Source organism: Dermacentor variabilis, chromosome 2, assembly GCF_050947875.1.
Source record: "Dermacentor variabilis isolate Ectoservices chromosome 2, ASM5094787v1, whole genome shotgun sequence".
NCBI classification, from domain to species: domain Eukaryota; kingdom Metazoa; phylum Arthropoda; class Arachnida; order Ixodida; family Ixodidae; genus Dermacentor; species Dermacentor variabilis.
Window position 1 is genome coordinate 103193433 of NC_134569.1, and position 22013 is coordinate 103215445.

A 22013-nucleotide genomic window follows, 5' to 3' on the forward strand; every position below is an offset into this window, starting at 1 on the left:
AACCAGTAAGGAATCAAGGAAAACATTTTGTACACTACTACGTGCAAAAGTAAGTTTCACTATGAAACCATAGACACAGCAACATTAAAGGAGCACTGCAACACAAATTATGCATGTTCCTTTTATTCCAATTTAGTGTCAAGATCAGAGCATTTAGTATTTTAATTTGCCCCAGAATCAGTTTTTGCATCGACTGCAGCAACCCACACCAATGATTTTTGGCAGTGGATGTGAGGCAGACAGCACGTGACACATAGGTTTACGCTGTTCGTTCTGATTGGTTGGACACGAATATCCTACAGTATGCACATGTAGTGCATGTACCATACGTGCGTGCATATGCCATGAATGTAGTCATGACCTTTAAACAGAAGCATGTTTTATGCTTTTTAGAGCTAAAGGAGACCTCACTAGCGTGCAATATAAATAAGAAACGTTTACAACTGACACAAGGTCCAACAGTTTGCAGAGTTTACAGAATGCACGCTCTTCACCTCACATCATGTTAGGCTAATCGGGCTTGGTGGCAATTAAGGTCATCCAAAGGCATTTTATCATACAGGACAATGCATAGTACTTCATTTATTTGCAATATATTGCATTACAATTCCGTCACATGAAAGAAACTTATTAGAGAGTGTTAACCTGCCTGTATACACATTATAGCTTACTGAATACTGGTACACTAGGGACAAACGTAGGCAGCAACACTGGTGGTACCATCCTGTGACACGGACGCGAAATAGGGCATGCAGCACTGATTGAAACAAACATGTTCTGCCGACTTGCTGGTGCAATCAAATTGGGAGAAAGAATCATCAGCATAGCATACATGTATGTACCAGATTTTCCTTTTTTTCCCCTTCTGCGAGAACAATGACAAAGAACAAAGGTTCCTTAGGTTTTTGTGATTAAAGAAAGCATCACAAGATCTTGCTACCAGTGCTGCGCTAATGTGGACGGCGTTAACGTGTGACACACGGCAACTGTAGCCATAGTAACAACATCCGTCAAAAAAGGCGGCTGCAGGTTGTCACAAGAAGGCCACAATGAGACAACAGCTTCTGTCACTTGAATGAAAGGTGTGTTTTGAATGGAAAGTTATATTTTGTCATTCTTTTTGCATTCACCTAAGGGCTATGCAAGAAACCTGTAGTGGTTAGCGGGCTTGTTCTGGGTAACATCACAGGGCCCCTTCAATGTTGTGAACATTTGCGTTATGCTATGAGCTTGCACATATGACAGCACACTGCACAAATTCTGCAATAAGAAGCCGGCTACTCTCCCTTAGAAAGTCTACTTTTGCTGGCTTGCAAGAAAAACAATCATGGCTGATCCACATACACAGATGAACTGGCATCCCTTATGTCACTGACTAGCCACAAGACATTCATTCATGCCCCTTATGTGAAACTACTGTTACATGCTCACCAACACTATCTGTGGCATGGTAGTCAAGCACAGAGGCTTTCCTCCGAACTTTGCTCACATTATGTCCAATTAGCCCTGGTGTATGCACTAGCAATGCAGCTGCTGATTAAAATAGATAGCTTGTGTGTCAGAGCTCACTGGAATAGAAATTGTACTGCCAGAAACAACTTCTTTTACAATATGTGGCACATTTTTTAACTATATTAGAGCTGCACACTGCCACTAGATATTGATAACACCTGTGATGCATCAACTTGAAACATGCCTGGAACTTCTTCAACACAGCTACATATTCTGAACAACCAGAAAGGAATGTACAGACATACCCCTCTTAACGTTATGTCAGACTTTAAACTCACCATGCTCGCCACATTTCAGCCTCAAAAGGCCACCAGATGAAAGCACAAGTGGGTACCCAGAAGCTGAGATGTCCCTACACCACGAGCAGAAGGTACTGGCAATGTTTTCTTCTGTGAATGTCTAAAAAAAGGCAGAAAATAAAATTTGCTTCACCAAGCAAAACACCGCTAGAACTTACTGCTAAGAATGGTGATATTTAGAGTCCTGAAAATTTAAAGAATATTACTTTATTTATGTTATGTGAATAATCTAATTTTGCAAACTAATAAGCATCAGATGTGCTACACAGATATAGCAGATATCCTGGCCTTCATGTCTTGTGGTTGGTCTTCAAACATTAAATGATAAATAAACAAAGTTGTAGATGCGGTATTAAAACTGGAGATAAGAATGAGGAAATGTAATTCCAAATATATTAACAATTACATTTAAAGTAGAAATAACCTAAATTGCTCAAATACTTAAGGTTTTATGCTAATTAGAGAATCACAACTAAAGTCAACAAAGAACAGTGTCCCTGTTCAACCTAAGACAGTATAATGTTAGTAACACATGATAATGGAGCACTGTTGCCCTTAACAATGACACAATGGTTGGCAACTAAGACACACTAATGCAAAAAAAAAAATATGCGATAAGCACACCAGCACTGAAAATGCTGGCGATATCACTTACCGTATTCCCTATTGGGTGCAGGGTGATTGAGCTCAATGCAACAGGCTGTTCAGAGGCTGACAATGACTGAACCTTCACTTTACTAGCATAGTCCAGTCCCAGCTGCCGTCGAAGAGAATCGGGGACGAGGGCCAAGTCAGAGCCATGTAATGAGTGAAAATCTCTCCATGAAGTAGGAGCTGCAAACACTCTCACAAAGCAAGTTTCGCAATCAGGCAACGTCGTCTGAGCTGCCTGCTTCTGTAAAGCACTTGATTCGTCTTTTGAGTCCAAAGTCACTTTTGCCAGTTTCTCTTGAGGCGAGATGATCTTTGAAATGCTGGCAACAAAAGTCACAGCAGACTGGCTATCACTGCCTAAATCACATGGGTGAAGTTGTGATCTTGACACAAAAATTGTAGTAGGATGTTCGCGCAGCAGCTTTTCAACATTACGTACAGGTAGTGGCTCGATCCTGAAGAACTTGCGCGGAATCACCCTGGAAGTGAAGCAGATGTCGCCACGCCAAGTGAGTGATGATTCGGCGCATTGCTCTGGAGGTAGAGATGGATGTGAACGTCTCGAATGAGGCAACGGAGGCATTGCCACTCGGTTGGACAGAACCGAAGACCAAACCCATGAGGGGAAAGCCCCAACAACAGATGCTATGTTGCGCAGGCTATTGCCTTCGTTCGAGGCTCTAAGTGGTGAGGTATGACCTGGAACCACTGCTTGAGATTCGGTGGTTGGGACTACAGACACAGCAGTGTTCCTGATGAGGAGAACAGGCTTACAGTTCGGCACAGCAGACACTGAAAAAGAAGGGTAAGCCTCCTTATCTTTACAATAGTAAGCCTAAATGCATGAAATTACACACAGAACAAAGAAAGATGAATAACTTTTCAAAGAGCTGCCCATTCGTAATGAAAAATAAAACAATTCCACAGAAGTTAACACATAAACACTTTTATCTAGCATGTACTGAGCAACAAAAAGCTGTGTCGGGACTTTCTCATGTTGCTCTACAATTTTCTCATTGACACTTTTTATATATTTATAATAATTATGAAGCTGATTAATCAATTAATAATAATTATCTAGTTAGGCAGAATGACAAAAACAATTTGAGTATCTCTAAGTGATGGCAAACAACATTACCTTGATTCGGTCCAGCTACATGGCGTTTGCATATCTCTAAAGTTTGGCTCAAGTTACGTGGGACACCTCGTATAGCATGCTAGAGAGATTACACTTTGTGAAATAGTGGGTGCATCTTTGAAGATTATTGTAATTACATGTTACCGCAGGGATAGCCTTCATAAATAAAGAGCTTGATGCTTGAGTACTACAAACCAGTCAATATTGCAAGCATCAAAGGCTTTTCTTCATTTTTTGGTTCAATATGTTTGTCCCAATAAGACCTAAAGAGGCCAAATGGCTATATTAGTACCAACCAGTCTCACTTGCTTACGAAATGTCAACATAATTGGAAATCTCAATTGCTCTTTTTTTTTAATGATATCAGCATTTTAATCAACATTTTCAAGGTATTTCTGCATAGCAATGAGAAGTGTTTGAATTTCAGCAAGCAGCTATATCCTTAGAGCCCATTTTTTGCTAATGTATGGATTTTAGAGCAGAAAGAACAAACCGGAATTAAAGGTGGTCAATATAAATGCCATACTTGATAAACATTTACTTTACTTGTGTGTATGTTTACAAGTGAACTCCTCAGTATTCATCATAAGTGGCCATACACAAAGTTTGTTAGTATTTCAGCCCAACTTTAAGATTTACTTAAGTCACTAGAGGCACATTTTAACAATTTAAACAAATTCAACCATTTTAAACAATTTATAAAAAACTGCAGCTGAGTAAAAAAAGAAAGTACTGGCTTACCGACATCAACTAAAATTGAGGAGGAAGGTGTTGTCCACATGAGAAATTTCATGCCAGGCCAAACTACTCGAATTTGATTCATCAGGTGACTTTCAAGAAAACCACTGCACTCGACCTAAACAATAGAAGCACAAAGGTAATAAATGAAACAAGACCACATTTGGAATTCACTTAACAATAATACATAATTTATTTTGTGTATGTAGCTAATGCTCGAAAGCATAGATTACTGAAAGTTTTGAAGGAATAGCCTGTGCCATGTCCAAAAATGGAATGACTACAAACACATGCACAAACATGGAAAAAGACATCAAATGTGCCTTTTGGCTGCAAGCCTTCAAAAGTGAACAAGATTGTGGAGCAATCATTTTTTTTATTTTATTTTTTACGTGCAAGGATTGCAGATTCAGTTCCCTACCATGACAGCAGCATTCTAATGGGGCCACGATACAAAAACGTTCCCGTACTGATGTTTCTAACATGGTTGGAAGCAACCAAGGAAGTTTTGCAGCAGCTCTGGGAGCAGCAAATTTGACACTTTCAAGCAGGTTTGGAACATGAATTGTATGTTTTGGAGCAGCTTGGTAAATGTCAATGTGAGGGAAATACAGGCATATGAAGAAAATGTGTTCTTTATTTGCCTTTGCAGAACACTATTAGGTTACAGCAGATCAATTCTGCAGAAGCCTGCAGAGCAAGAAATATTTCTGACAGGGAAAAATTATTATCCAGCCGACTGTAGCATGAATCTACAAAGGAAGCCCACACACAAGTTTCTCAGAAACAGCATTAAATTGCATATCAGATGTGCCAATTGTGGGCCAATAAAAAATAACCTAGAGCTTTCCGTGAACAGTGCCTACTCTATGCTGACAGGCCTGTTTTAATAATGCTAGCCAAGATTATTTTTTTTTTTTTCGTTGTGAACAAGCAACTAATATTTAATTTTCATGAACTAACATTTATTACCTTACTTTTTTCAATAAGGTGCCAATGCAAAGGTTGTGGATTAAACCAGTCAAAAGATGAAGAACAGAGGACACACAATGACTAGACCACCCTGGTACACACAATGACTGGACTAACAACAGTTGTTAGTCCAGTCGTTGTGTGTGCTACGTCTCTCCTCTGTCCTTCGTCTTTTGACTGGTTTATATCTCAAGAATGTGCACCAACTGGCCCAAATCACAACTCTCCTGCAAAGGTTGTGAAATACACTGAGAAATGACCGATAACAGCGTATATAGTAACCCAGGTCTTGCGTGGTCCTTTCTTTTCAAAGAACAAGAGAAAGGCCTGCTAATTTTTTTAAGTCTACGTGACGTGTCCCCACACCAGTAATGGAATTAATCCCAGACATAAACGTCATAATCAGTGCATTGCGTATATTACGTGCGTGCTAACCTGGGTCATCATCTTGTAACTTCCCAAACTGTTACACGATCTCGCTACTTTATATTCAATAGGGACCGAAGATACGCACCAAAAACTGCTGAAGAAAAAAGCATGGCCATTCGTTCCGAGTGCCCCTATTTGACGAGGTTTGCGTGAAGATTGATGCAATCTTTGGTGTGCAGAGGCGTTGTCACAGTCAAAGCATTTTATTATTTTTTACTTATTTATTTCAAAGGCTTTCTTTCTATTAAAAAAGTCTTCACAAATCTTAGAATGTTTCGAATGTTGTTATTGGTCATTTGGCAACGTCATCCACAGCATTTTCATTAGCATTTCATCATTTACATAAATTTATTAACTTTGCTAATCAAACGTATTCGTGCACAATGAACGAGAAATATTCACAGTGGCCACCATGAACAACAGCCATCAAGGTACAGTGAATGCTGTTCACATAGTGCTCTAAGGTAATTTCTAATTCTTGGTACCTTTCAATCAAGACAGCAGAAAACCGCAGAATAAATGCGAAGTGAGGTGCTGGTCAGTGTGCATTTGCCAATATTTCACATCGCTTGCTGAGAAAAAGCTCCAAAATATTTTTGAAAACAGTAACGGGATAAAAATGTTCACTGGCTTTCCGGTCTGCGTTGTCGACCAATATCTTGAATAAGCTAGATTATTCTGGCTTATTTGTGGTTCTGCCACAGGCGCCACAAAGCCAATGTAAAATGGCAATCTATATTTTGTGCAACAAACAATGGTTTATTGAAATTTTTTTACTCAATCTGGCAACATCATTGCCATGAACGCAATTTCAGAGGTTTTCGGTTTTGCCAAGCGTTTAATTACGATCACAATTTGGGCATTAAGGGTGACTAAACATGAAACTTTACATCTTTGGCTTGCGTACTGCGGCGGAAAGAAACTGATTTTGTGTGGTGTGGCCTGGCAGAAAATAGCGTAGCCTGCGCAAAATTTGAGTGATGATTGCAGTTGCCACTGGATATTTGTGACCAAGAAGTTTCATGAATGCAAGCAGGCCGTTTGACGGTGTGCCGTACTATCATCCCGGTAACTGAATGTGATGCATGTGCGAAATAGATTTAGAATGCCACACGCACAGCGTTCGCCCATTAATCAATGCTGATGCACCAATAAGGTGCAAAATTGAATGCTAAAATATATAACGAAACTGATGAGCTACACGATGAGTAGACTGTACGATTTTATTCATCCAGCGTGGCTTTCCTTCCCAACTGCCCCGTGGAATGAGCGCCAGTTCAAATAATTCCGCATTTACACAAATGCATAAAACCTTTATAAAATACTCGTAATGCATTGTTTAGCACAAAATGGTTTTCATTTTCTTGTGGCCTAGTTACAATTACACTACCAAACACACCCACACTCCAAAGACACTGACGCTGAAATGGATTGCTTAGGCTTGGATTGCAGGGCTAAGCACTAACCAACACATTTCTGTGGCTGTGTAGTTGCCAACACAGATATCCCGCGAAATTTGGCAACTTCATTCAAAATTAGTGTTTTGGCACATGCTGGCGCAAGATGGCGCAATTGCCGCAGCACTTCCATCCCTTTCCCAAGCATGCATCGTTTCACTTTATTCCAGTGATCGCTTTGATGGAATTATCACTGTTATCGCTCTCACACAAGACATGCTTGCTACATCAGAAATTTCGCAAACGTTGTCAACAATTCGATAGCAAGACGGGCATCCCCATTGAAGTTGCATGGCGAACAGTAATCATGCCGCACCAATCATAATTATACTTGACAATCATCAATTGGTTTAGAATGTACGATGACACATGTATGAATAGCAGACAGGCTTAAGCACCACCATTTGGTTTGATGAGCTACAACTGGGTTCACCACTATCATAGATTAATTGTTGCTTTGTTTTCTAAAGCTCCAATTCGCCCACTAGAGCTTGACCTTCTATTAACTCTTTCAGGATGCATTTTTGTCTCATCACGTTCACTAAAGGGTGACAATATTTCACCAACGTTAAAGAATCCCAGGTAGTCAAATTAACACATAGCCACCTACTACTGCATCCTTTCTCATCAAACAGTGGCCCTGTGATGCAAAACTCCATCAACTATTATTGCTACTCAATCCTTTTGTGGGGTAAGCTGCTGTGACCTAACCAACAAGGGTTGCTCTTGAGCTTAATTATGATTCATTGCCTTCACTAATATGAAAATACTTTAATGAAATGCACCATGCATGCATCACCAAAGCGATGTCTCACACTGCTGCATTTGCGCAATCTTCTCTCTTCTGCTGTTCCAATCGTTACAATCTAAAATATTTTGCTTCTGTTTCCTCTATTTTGCTCATTCACAGGCTGCCCAACCACAGTTGGTCATTTTTCTACTTAAGTGTGAACCGTTGCTATTACTAGTAAAAAAGAAAACCCCAGTATCAACACAGTTGCAGTTTTCTCACAGGGGATGAGTCTCTACAAGCACAAGCTCTTTTATAACCACATACAGTGTTATGTATGCATACTGCATACGCAGTTATGCAGTAGCATGATTCATTTTGCTTATTACAAGAGGATATGGGGGCCAGTGGCTTTCTCAGATTCGCTTGTAAAATCCTTTAGGCATTGTGACACCTTCTTTGATTAGTTTACATTCAAGCATATTTTATTTGAAAATGATACTTTGATTCACATTCTCACATTTATTAGCCATTCTTGTTGGTCAAATTTTTAGGTGGCCTTGACTGAGCATTCAATAAGATCCAAAACCCTCATTGAAAAATTACAAAACCAAAGAAAATGTTATCAGCATCACGGCTTAGTGCAAGCAACATTATGCAAGAGAAACAGCCCAATGCGATAGTAAGGACAGATGGAGAAAGCAAAAGCTTGCTTCAGCTGCAAGTTAAAGGCCTGTTGAGTTGCCTACTTTCCTCATGACAGTTTCATCTTCTGGTTTTCCTAATGCTCACCCAATGAAAAAGCTTATGACTTCAAACAGTAAAAAGTAGTGCTTACAAGCTTTTCATAGTCATTAAGACTTGATGTCTGCACTGTGACTTGTTCTGCACAATGGACATTTCCTCTTCTCTTTGCTGTGACCTGCAGGAACGAAGAAAGGCAAAACAGTAGCTGGACAAGGCTTAAGTGCACTTATCCCATTTTAATCCATTACTAATCAACTTATTACTTTATGCATTTTACAAAGCACTTCCCATCAACTCAACCTATCTTAAGTTACAGAAAAGGACAGCATACATAAATATGATAAATGAACTCCTAATAAATGAGATGCCATTAAATAAATTTCTGACATGCAGGTCACCTCTTCGAAAGTTAAGATTGAATTAATAGTCATATAGCTTTGCAAGAAAATCACGTCACGAAGGAAACACGCGTAAATCAGGTGACCTAAGCTCTAAACAGAACAATTTTATGTCAATAAACAGACAAGCCTCAAACTACAAGTGTACAAATATGCAAGCCCAGGGTCACCAACTCTCGCGTGGCTGAAGTAGGGACAGGGTGGGAGGGGGGACGTGACGACGGACCCTGTCAGTGCTAGGAGCCACCAGCTTGTATGTGCAATAAAATTAATACATTTTCTTTAGTCCTACCATGTCATGATTTAAAACAAGAAAGGCGCAGTATAGTTACTTGGCTAACACAGTGACCAATACAGATAGAGGTAATATGAATGGTTAGGGCCTACAACATAACTAGAGCCATGAAAAAAACAAAACTGCCTTTATGTCTATGACAACACAAGAAAGAGTGTGCAAACAAGCTGCCAGGCATTCTAAACAGGAAATTTTGTCTATTTATTGTTATTCAGAAGAAAAGAAAGTCTGGACAGCTGGCCGTCCCAGCTTTGTAAAGTCGGGACGCAGGGCATTTACTCAAAAGACACGACTGGCCCACTACTTTCGAGGCGGTAGTCAATCCTACACAAGCCCCAAATACGCTTCAAAGGTTTGGTTGGTGTTATGGTGGTTTTTTGATGTTGCTTACCAAGCTGAGGCCTACTGACACCGAAACTTGACAGGAATAGTGATATAACATCCCAAGCCCTGTACAAGATGATACTGCATGGAACTTGACGTATAATATGGGCAATATTGCAAGCCAACGGGAATGGCAAAAGAAAAAGAACGAAAGAAAAAGCAAGAGGAGGAGGAGGAGGAAAGTGCAGCACTACACAGAAACTGTAGCTCAGAGTATGCATGAGCTGTAATAACATCTCAGCTAGAGCGACATGGCATAGCCCTACAGCCACAACAAAAAGCATCAAAGAGAAGAAAGCACGGAAAGATGACCTAACAGATTTAATCCATCGCACCTGGCCTTGTGCATGAAACAAGGCGCATGAAGTTTTGAACTACAATCACAATTTTTGGAATGTAATTGGAGAAAAAAAAAAGAAGAATCGTTTCTCCTGTCAATGCCTGCCTTGCCTTGTTCTCACCTCTTCACCGTCACAAAAACCACACAGTTCAGCAAACTGGGTGCTTATCTCTATGCAATAATCGCATGTTGTTTCATGGTTCCAGGAAACAAAGGCCTTGCATGCTGTTTGAACAGAACTTAACTCGTAGATGACCACCTCATCCTGAAAACAAAAGCAAGAACAAGCCCACTTTTAATATGCATCCTGCATAATACAACTTCAGGAATTTCTGCACATGCTAGGCATTCTAAGGCAATAAGAGTAGTTTTCTTAGATTAACTCCTCAGTCTAAACCAGCATAAAACTTGTTCTGGCCATGCGCATCTAAGCAAATGGTTCTGAAGAACATGACTTTTCAACAATCTATCAGACAAACAACCGGACTATTCTTTTTTTATGGGGTCAATGTAAATTCCACACTTTTGTATTACTGCCAAGAGGCTGAAGTAGTGCTGGCACATACACAACCAATGAGCAACGTCATTGCCTCACACGCCTCCTAAGATTCAAATTGTTTAACGTCGCCCTATGCACTACTCAGTTATGGTTTTAGAAACCATTAGAGTTGGCAAGCATACAAGGTCACTGTACTGAAGCCAAGTTGCTGAGACTCTCTGTTCCTACAATGCAGGGAGAGAGCTGCTAGTAAATGAAGTTAAATAAAGAACTATAGCATGCAAATACTTTAATTATACTGCAGATTTATAAAACTGATATTACTTTTAATTACGTTGGTTTTTAAGCTTTTTCTTTCATACGTCCAACTAGAGAAACACGGGTTCTGTAACATAGCGCGAAATAAATAAGTAGGGCGTAAGTGCAAGATTTTGACGCGCACGAGTTAGCACAATAAGGTGTCTCTAACTCGCGATAAAGTGTCATCACTGGTTTTGCAAGGTACATGTGTTCTTTTTGTGGCTTGAAGTGATAGCCCCGAAGTGCTCGTAGTTCATCTGGTCGCCGTCACTCTGCTGTTACTACCATTTGTAACAGCCAGCAGGTGTATCTCCAACATTGTTATCATGTGCTGCTACTTGAAAAGAATACATGTTAATAGTATCCGCTCGCGATGAACACTCACTGCTCTAATTCAAAACAAATACATAAGTACACATTATTGTAAAACCTTGCTGTTTTATTTAACAAGTTCTATAAGTAGCATACAACTTCCTGTAGCGCTTTTAAAAAGAAGCAGGACCGAGTGTCATTCATCACGAGTTAATTATGCAGTACCACGAGACAGTTACCTTTAACTAAATGACTCCGACACCTTTAAGCAGCTGCGATCCGATTCTAAGATTTAACAAATGTAGAACACACTTTGAAAGCCAAAGACAACAACGAATACTACATTATCACATCGCATGTGAAATGACTTACATTGAAAATTGTTGCTTGTCGAGCCCATTCTTTAGGAATACGAATAAAGCACGACGAGAAGCGAGAATACCTTACAGTTGCCACTAGTAGTGCTTCCATATTGTACACCTTGAATACAATTTATTTAAACCGGCTATGAAAGTAACAAAATAAACGAGTTACAGCCACTTTATCTGCACTTTGCACTTCATACCAGGAAGAAACTCCAGAAAAATATTGCGCTGATACTTCATCGCAGCATTTATAGCGCACGCCAGGCTGTTATCTGAAGAAAAACTACAGTAACATTTGGTAGTGGCAATGGCAAATCATAGCAGTTTTCAGAACAAGTTCAAGATAGAAACTTCGCGGTCTCTACGGTAGTTCGCCACAACTTCGCTAGCTTCGCTCCGATAACATGCTGCCGCATGCTGCCACCAAACGTAAACAATAAATATATCGTCGCAAGTGGATAAACTCTTCAAGGTTCCCTCTATGAAGCGAAGTTTCCCCTTTGAAGTTGTTCCCCCTTTGAAGCGAAGCAACGGAGTGAGCTTATTTTGTTTAAAATCTCTGAGGACATTATTTATTCATTGTATTATTTTTGTCAATTTTGACGGTGATAATTAATTATGGAATGTTTATAGTTATTTATATATATATAGTTAATAAAATAATTTAAAAACACTACAACGAAAAAAAAGGCATACATAGTGCTGAAATCATGGCGTTTATGACATGTTTCAGCCTAAATTACTTTGTGTGCGTGGAGTCAGCAAAAGCACAGCATTTGAGATTGCTTTTTGTTACCCAGAAAGAGCCGTCGCTGTGACATGTAACCTTGCATCACCTAGCGCAGACCCATCACCACAGTTGACCCTACCGACCCCCAGGCTGATGTGAGTGAGCCTCGTGTAATGAAAACCAATAGAAGCATTTATTGTGGGTAGTGCACTGAGGCCTGGGCCTGCTGGATGGATGCAACTTTCGCGAGCTCATTTTGTTTGCAAACATGGCGTCACCCAGGCGTGCGATGGTTGGATGCTGACAGTGACAGATGGTGACCGCCTGTGGGCTTGTTTAACGGCACCGTCAGCGGAGGATAGACCATCAACGCTTTGTAATCACAAGAGCCGGCCGTGTGTGCTGATTTGCGCGTGTCAGCCGGTGCGCAGTGCGCGTGGAAGTTGACACTGCTGCCGTATTCTTGTCTTTAGCACAACTCAGTTTGAGTATGAAGGGACAGGTAACAGGATGAGCGCTCATCCTGTCACCTGTCCCTGTCCTTTCATACTCAAACAGAGTTGCGCTAAAACAAGACAAGAACAGGGTGCACCAACTCTCCCAGTCAGCAATACTGGTGTCATACTCGCCGCCGTACTCTGTGATACGTTTTTCCGGGTTGCCGCTCAAAGTGTCCAACGTTCGAAGTGTCCAATGGATATTTCGGCTACCAGTCATCCGTCGTTGGCAATTATAAGGCAACACTACTCGCCAAGTTCGGGGGAAAGCAGACCCAGCCGCCGTTATTCATCGTCAGAAGCGGTTGTCGCGCCCTGCTTGAAAGAAACTAAACAGTAGCTTCTGGTGTGCTGCTGGATAGCCTCTTGAATGTGTATCGATCGCGTCGACGGAACGACAGACTGGACAAGCAAGTTTCCCGAATTGTGTTCTGATGGATATGGGTACACTGCGTGGTGTAAGGCCAAGGTAGAAATGACCGAGCACAAGCAGCAGCGATTTTTTGGCTTAAGACAGTACTTCGCACTTCATGACGTTGAAGACCAGGAAGTTCAAAGGCTTCAATGTGAAGCCATCGTGAACCCCGTGCAGACGTCTGAGTGGGTAAACAAGGAGGCGGACGTGGCGGCGGACATCGAGACATACCCAATACCGCGCATGGACAAAATTTAGGCGAAATTGGTGGGAGGGGATCTGTTCACGAAGCTAGACCTTCGAGGTGCTTATCATCAAGCAGAGCTATACGATACCACAAAATAGTATATGTGAAGCTCAACGTGCGCCGAGGGCTTTCCCAGTACAGTCAGGTGAACGTCTGCCGTTCAGGTTGGCTTGAGCAGCTAAGATCTTCCAACACGAAATGGAAAAGTTGTTTCGAGATTGACCCGGAGTGGTGGTCTAGTTTGATGGTATACTGATAACAGGCTATCGGACGAAGACCACCACCACAATTCGGAGGTGTGACTGAGTGACGAGGACCTCTAGCTTAAACTGCAGAAGTGCCTTTTTGGAGCATAGAGCGCAGAGCATTTGGGCTATATGATCAGTAAGAACAATGTGCATCCGGCGTCCGAGCAAGTGGAGGCAATTTTCAAGGTCCGGGAGTCGTGGACTGTGCATGAGCTGCAGTTTTTGGGGAGTGCTCAATTTCTACAGAAGGTTTTTGTCACGTTTGTTTAGTGCACTGCAGCCATTGCACTAGCTGTTAAAGAAACGGGCATCGATAGTGGCACTGGGGACCGGAGCAACGACCCGAGTTTAAGGAAAGCAAAAGGCTCCTAACTTCTGCAAATCTCGTAGTGTATAATTCAAGGACCATTCAAGAAATCACAACCTGGAGACTTCGGGTATAGGATTTACAGGGTGTTGCTATCCTACCAACACAGCCTCACAGTACATTCTCCAGCAAAGTTGCTTATGGGACGGTGTCTGAAGACTGCACTAGACATGCTGCAGCCAAACCTTCGAGACCAAAGGCAGCATTGAGAACTTCAGCAGAAGTTGCTGACTAACCACGGGACAAGAATGGAGCCATTACCCCTCCCTGATGAGGCCATATCGGCAACGAACTTCAGGCCAGGTCTTCGTTGGGTTCCTGCAGTTTCTGGAGAAGCCACCCGCGTGTTGTCCAGGAAGGTGAAGTTGGTTAATTGCTTGGTTTGGGACCGTCACTGTGACTACATGAGCCATCAGATCCTGGTGGAAGATGAACAACTCTTTAACCCCAGACTGCACCTACACTTGCTGACAAGTACAAGCTCTTATCTATGTGCCTTCCACCTACTGTGCCTCCTGTAGAATGGCACATCACATCTAGAAGAGACGCACACCAATGCACACTGAATCTTTGAGTGGTGGCTAGTTGGGCAGACATTGCCTTTTATTGTGCTAGCAATAGTGCTTCAAAGTGCATTATGTGGATTTGACTTCTATCTGTTATGCTGGTGCAGGGCAAATCTGCTCCCCACCATGCATCCTGCCCAGATGAGCACGAGTGCGTACTCCACCTCGGTTGTGCACATAGCAAACGTCGTGCTATAGGCATGACGTGGCTCCATGCACGTAGCAATGCAAGCCAGCCTGAGAGCTCATACCTGTCTGGAACAGATCTCCATGCTCCTGCTGCACTTCGATGTGCACCATCTCTGCTTGCATAGGTTTGCAGACACAAGTTTGCACGCGCTGGCAAGCATACATGTAGTTTGGCCTTTACTGTGAAGAGTGATGAGTGATGTCCTGAATCTGGTACATGTAAGCATGTGAAGGAGGCAGGTGGAGGCTTGCAAGCAGTGGCCCTTGTGAGAAATCGGTGCCACTGACATTTTGCACCCAATCAGCTGCAGCATGTACAGACAATCTGCGTGTGGCATTGTCAACGGCACTTCGCAGGTCTTCCAGGATGTGCTGACCAGTTCAGTGGTACTCGCCATAGACAACTTTGCAGGGAAGAAGTGTTGCGTTTGTAGATGCTGCTGCATCAGCAGAGCCACCAGGAGGTGTGCAGTTGACCCCCCTATATCAAACAGCATGGAGCGCAGCACCAACATTGCTGTTCTGGCCAGTCAAGGAGGCTGGCCCGGTTTATGACAAACATATTTATTAACCCATAACAGCAAATCAAGAAGCATTGCTATTTCAACCTTTCGACAAATCGTCAGCACCACCCTTATTAAGCAGAATATCATAGTTCCAATTGTTTTAGACGTCAAAAAGACTTTTGATACAATTTGCCATTTCGTATTCTTAGAAAAAATTAAAATCTTACTGCTTTGTTGGAAACTCACTCTGATTCATCTCCTAGTTACTTTGTAATTAAGGCAGTAATGAAGTTGTACTATATAAGTATCATTTGGTGTTCAGCAATAAAAACTGGCATGCCACAAGGATCTGTCATTAGCCCCATTCCCCTCCCTGCATATCAATTATATTCCCCTTACCCTTTCATCTACAAGTTTCACATTATGTGCAGATGAGACCTAGTTACACAGGCAACGTGTGCTTGGAATTGCAGGACACGATATCTTGCCAACTGCTTGTGGTATCTGATTGGTTTTCAGGAAGTCAATCGGTGCTCAAGACTTAGCTCTGAAACACTTTTTTAACATGGTAAGAAAACAAATCTAATCTGTTAACGAGGCTCCTGTGAACATGTGAGCCAAATATTATTGCAGTGCATGCAGCAACAAATTTACAATCTCGTTTCAAGAGCAGTGAAAAACCACTTGGTATGTCCTTCAAGATGTCGTACAGCGTCATCGCAAGCAGCTAGACCCACCAACAGCTGTTCGCTGATTTCGCGATTGCGAGAGCATTGTCTGTAATGCAGTTATTGCTCATTTTAGTTAAATAAATGAAAAATGTATATGTCTGTGATCTTGAAACAGCAGAAAAACCATTTCATCTTTGCACTGTCGGTCTACACATGAGAGTTGTGCATCTGCTGTGTGTGTAGCTTCTACATGCAAAGCGTCTGCCCCTGTGTAGCTTCCAGCTCACTAGTGAAAATGAAGGGAGAAAGAAAGAACAGCTCATTGAGCCAATAACATGTAACTTCCCATGTGCTTGTAGGATCCAAAAAAAATTTTTAGCAGGAGATTTGTGAGGCAACATAATTATGTAATGATGTCATTTTATTAGTTAAAAAAGTATCTTAGGGCTCCTTTAAACAAAAAACAATTACTGCAGAGAGAAAAAAAAAACTTAAATATTCATCATTCAAATAAGCCTTGGATAACGGCTTGCTGGGGAGATATCACATTTTCCATAGCCTTGGGGTTACTTTGGAGTGTCATCCACATTGAAAGAGCAAGTCCAGCGTTTTAAAAAAATTTGCTTTTACCTGTTGCACCTTTAATTGTACCCAGCAAGATTTTGCATGCGATTTACTTTGGTTTCTGTATAATTCTGTTTTGCTGTCACCTGACTTGCTGTTGTGAAACATGGGAATTAGCTTACATAATTTATTTGACCTATTTATACCAACTGCAGAAGCTAGCTCTAAGAATAATAAGGCTTTCTCCCGGCTAGCGTCCAAGTAACATCCTATTTAATCAGTTTCACCATCCTGCTAAATCCATATTGAAGGTAGGAGCGATGTTTCTTTAAGAGTTTGAAGCACATTACAGCTTCCATGTTCATGTGATTGTCTTTCATGTGAACGCACGACTAGAACAGCTGAGCCATCATCTACACCCTAGAAATACTTGTGTATGCAGTAAAATAATAAACCATGAATAATAAAAAATCATGTGGCCCTGATGGCATTAACAATGCTTTTCTTGTTTGATATTGTGTTTGGAGTAGTCAATATGTGGCTGTAATGTTTCAAAAGAGTTTATTTACCTCGACAGATCCTTTAGTTTGGAATTTGGCAAAAATTATTCCCTTGTATAAATCCGGCAACAAGCAGTCACCATTAAACTATCATCTGATTTCATTAATGTCTCAATCATGTAAACTTCTTGAACATATAATCTTTAAGCATATTGAGAAGTTTCTTGAAACTAATAACATTTTGAGTGATGCCCAGCATGGTTTTCGTCGCGGGTTTAATACAATAACTTCGCTCGTAGAATTCTCGCATGACATTTCACATGCTGTTGACATTGGAAATCAAATAGATGCCATTTTCATAAATTTTTCCAAAGCATTCGACACTGTTACACATTCAAAACTTCTCCATAAGCTTTGTGCCATACTTAATATTTTCCTTAGTTGACTGGATCACTAGCTTTTTACGTAACCGTTCCCAGTATGTTTCATTTGATTCCTCAAACTTCTCTGTAGTAAATATGACGTCTGGAGTTCCACAAGGTTCAGTGCTGGGGCCACTTGTTATTTCATACATAAAGGGTTTTCTGAATGATATGTCCATTAATATAGGTCTTTATGCTGACGACTGTGTGCTGTATAACTTAACAGGAATGTTGACCACCTTTCAATTAATTCTTTTACACAATTTTGCAAATAGTGCGACCAATGGCAAATGAATGTAAACTTTGTAAAAACAGTCACTTTATCTTTTAGTAAGCTCACTTCTGTTTCTTTAATTATTCGTTTAATGGCTCTTCCCTCGAACGGATGTCTGAATACAAGTACCTTGGCCTCATCTCCACACCTAACATGTCATGGTCAAGGCATATTGAATACACATGCGATAAAGCGCTAAAGAAACTGGGCTATTTAAATCGCACATTGTGAAAACTCTGCGCGAAACAAAATTGCTAATGTATAAATAGCTGATCCAACTCATTCTCGAATATGGTTGCCCCATCTAGAACCCTTATAATGTATCTGACATTAACACCCTCGAATCAGTTCAAAAAAAAGCGATCCGTTTCATTACTGCCGTTATGACTGGAACATCTTACCTTGTTGCCCTAGGTCTACAAACTGTCCGAGCGAGGTGATCGTGAGCGCCTTGTTGCGTAACCTCATTAACACCCCACGCTACTCATTGAAGAACAACTATGTTTCTCCTGATAAATTGAAACCTACTAGGTATAGCCATAAACTTAAACTTGCACCATTTCAACCGCATACTAACCTATTTAAGTATAGCTTCTTTCCTTGTACATTTGAAAAATGGAACTTACTACCAGGTGACACTAAGTCACTGCCTTTAGAGGAATTTTTGTATAATGTAACTTGATTCATGTTGTGTTTATTATTACTCGTATCTTTTATTTTGAAGTTGTCATGATTCCTACGGTGTTGAAGCTAATTTGTGCAGAAAAAATGTTTTGTTATTATATCCAACGTACAAACCCACTCCTGTAATAGCTCAATTGGGCTGCATTATGTATAAATAAATAAAATAAATAGTGAATGTTAAGCCTCCCACTGGGATCTTCTGGTGTCCTTCATAGTGTACCATTGCCTATTTAAACATTCTTGAGAGTTGAGAGAAGTTTATGAGTGCACAAAAAAAACCTAATATTATGTCGTTTCTCCAAGATGTTATAGCCTTGCCTTGTAGGAAAGTCCTGTGTGCTATGGTACAACCAGTATGCGAATGACTTGTTCTTCTCTTTCTCTCTTTTTTCTTCTTTTGTAAGCTTAAGAGTATTTCCAAGTCACAAGAACATGAATAGTTTGAGTGCACTTATGCAAGCACCTGTTTATTTATGTTATTGGATCTTTTTACAGCAAAGCTGTATATGGCTAGCCAATTCATCCATCCGTCCATCGCCTGTACACCAAAAACTCCTCCAGCACAATCCCATGCACATGCGTGGGCAAAAAAGAGAGATAGAGAGGCGCGCATGGCTGCGCCAGTAGTGATGACGTCGCTCTCTGTCACAACCCAGCGCGCAGCAGTTTCTTTCTGGCTCTGAAATGGGTAGGTCACACACCATACATACTCCTGAGGAGCAGGCAGCTTTCGATCAGCAGTGCCGCAAGTAGAATCGGGACTGAGCTCGTTTGCCCGGGCACAACAACAGGCTCGGGCAGCCGAACACAAGCAGCAAATGCATACCGAGGATCCGGTAGCCTACCCAACCGTCGTTTAATGAACCGTCGGGATTAACCCATTGACAAACACTGGGGCCCCATGTTTCAGCTTCGCTGGTTAACCACCTGTACAGAGCACTTGGGCAGTGATTTTTTCTTCTCCTTGACCAATACTTTGCTGAACCTTACTATGTGGAAGTTGAAATGTGGCCCTTAATCTGGCCCTACGTTCCGTTAACTTTGGCACATAGGAAAGCTCTCTTCTTGGTGAAAGTTACCTTGCACATCTTGAAACACTTTCACTTTAGCTTGACTGAAGCAATACTTTATCTGTACTTCATTCTCAGACAGTGCTAATATTGTAGTGAAGAGACAGTCAGCCATTTCTCGCAATGCCTGCTTTTACTATGCTTCCTTATCTCTCTTCTTTTCCCAGTGTTTCCTCTTCACACTTGGCCGTGAATGCACATAATTCAGGTCTTTTGCTCAAAGGTTGTTTTGTTTGCGAATCCTGGTAGTCAGGGTTGTTATTAAAAAGCATTTTGATCATCGAAGGTGGCTCTGGTGGGCAGAACTGGCTGTTATCAGTTGGTCATAAGTGTCATAGACGGTTATGCTATCGTTGCTCGGGAAAGGATGTGGTTAATCTTGGAAGCGAAACTGGAGTCAGTCACTCTGATTTTCTGTACAACCAGAGAAACCGTCCACACAACCATTGAATGGAATGTGCAAATATTAGAAAATTTTTAATAACGAATCGAATATTGTCCTATTCTATTCCGTTTTCAAATAGTACATATGAATAGTTTTCGAATATTTCGGAATGATAACTGTATGCAATTAAACATAAGATTGGGGCAAAAGTACAATCAGTTTTATGCCCATGGGTGTAGTATAGGCAATAAACATTAAAACTTGCACTGTGGAGGAGGCTATGTCACTGAGTGAGCCTTACTTTACTGGCTATGAATTTAACAATAAATCTTGCCCTCTGCAGAATCCTGTGCATGCAAAGAAACTGATTATTTGTTCCTAATGCTCCACTTGCGTTTTTAATCAATGTTTCATGACATGCAATGCAATGGCAGAAATATGCTAACATTATGAACACTGTAGAATGGGAACATCATTTTATATTAATTCTAGGAATGGGTGTTCATTATTCGAAAACTATTTAAAAAATATTCTATTCAACTTGTTACTGGTGCTATTCGATTTGGATTCAATTTGGTCTTAAAAATTACTATTCGCACACTCCTAACTATTCATTGTGTCAGTGTGTTAGGCACATGGAGAGCTTCCTCAGCATTCGTTCCACTCACTTAAGAAAATCGCAGTGACACCAAGGAGGTAATATTGCGTAATGATGCATAATATCTGCGTTGTAAACAGGTGTTGTCAAGGTCTTGCCAGCTGCATGGACACCTTAGAACAGCAGGAGTATCCAGAATGTGCTTCCAGCTTTGCAGGCTTCTTTATTGTATACAGGGTTTTGTCATCTGTGCCACAGCATGATGACACTTCTTTTGGCAACAGGCAAACTTGCGCAGTCACGGCATGCACTTGAATCATAACAGCTTGATGACACATCGCATGTAGCTGAGCTGCCCACAGGCGAGTCATAGGAGTAATGGTTGTGGGAACTAGTGTCCAATTCTGCTGCATTGTCATTGCAGCAGCCCTAGGCAGCAATGTTAAAGTGACAGCACTTCTCTGCCACATGTTTATTCATTGGGGTGTATCTGATGGCGTTATTTTGTGGTCTTGTGCCGTCATTTGTTCAAGCAATCGTGACCATGGAGCTTGCGTCTTCAATAGATTAACGAGTTTTTCGAAAACCATTGTCAGAGGTCCAGTCCATTGCAAACGAGGCCGGTATGCATGGCCTTTATATTGGTGCCACGTCCTTGCAGCACTACGAACTCGTCCCTTTGCAACCATACAATTATATATAGTCATCAGGCCAGGCATAGCGAGTTCACGACATGTTAGTTGTTTGCACCAAAAGAGTTGGACCATCCTGGAACCCGTGAAATTCTGGTAGCTTCAGAGTTATTAATCTACTTTCTATTACACAGAATTGCATATGTTCTGTTATTCTGTTTTTTTTATAAGGTACACTTATTTTTTAAAGCCATAGTCCTGCAATGGAAACAAATCATTTGTATGCTAACCAGTCTTGTTTTTTTATCTTTACTGTTTCGGCATCACAATTCTAAATTCGCTGCATTGTTAAGGTAGAAGAGCCATGCATTAACGCAACTGTCAGACAAGCAGGGCCTTTCCATTCTTTGCTGTTTTTTCTATTGGTGTTTTGTATAATCTGGTGCGGCTGCCTTTTTTGTACATGTCCGCCATGCATGCATGTCTGTGGCTGTTTGCTCCTCATCAAGAATTGGAGTACTGCAAGCCTCTGATTTGTGCACTGATATTGTGCATTGTTTACGTTGAGTTAAGCTAGCTCCTGCACTTCGAGACATTATATCTGGTTCAGCTTTTTTGCAATGTTAGCCATCATCATTTTCTTCATTACGCATGTGTTATCTATGTGTTGTTAAGATTATTTACGTCTTTTATGCTTATCAGGAGAATGTATGTAACAATACCTCAGATAATGAAAATGAAAAGAGCCATGCTGAAGCAATACCCGGTCACTGTGTGCATACTTACTGACCGTTGAACATTGCTGTATATTCTAAATGTGTAGTAGAGATGTGTACAATCTATTGCAGAGCCTTGTCATAGTAAATGTGTCTGTAACAG

General features: G+C 41.0%; 1 protein-coding gene across 1 annotated transcript in view; it reads right to left on the reverse strand.

Moving 5' to 3' along the window:
* The window catches only part of LOC142572432 (peroxisomal ATPase PEX1-like), a 96188-nt gene extending 84175 nt beyond the window's left edge, over positions 1–12013 (reverse strand). The window contains exons 1-6 of the mRNA XM_075681535.1: positions 11577–12013; positions 10215–10358; positions 8768–8851; positions 4345–4459; positions 2467–3257; positions 1791–1911 (exon numbers count right to left, since the gene is read on the reverse strand). Coding sequence (XP_075537650.1) covers positions 1791–1911; positions 2467–3257; positions 4345–4459; positions 8768–8851; positions 10215–10358; positions 11577–11675 — 1354 coding nt within the window. The 5' untranslated portion in view covers positions 11676–12013. The remainder of the gene's footprint in view (positions 1–1790; positions 1912–2466; positions 3258–4344; positions 4460–8767; positions 8852–10214; positions 10359–11576) is intronic.
* Between the last annotated feature and the right edge of the window lie 10000 nt (positions 12014–22013).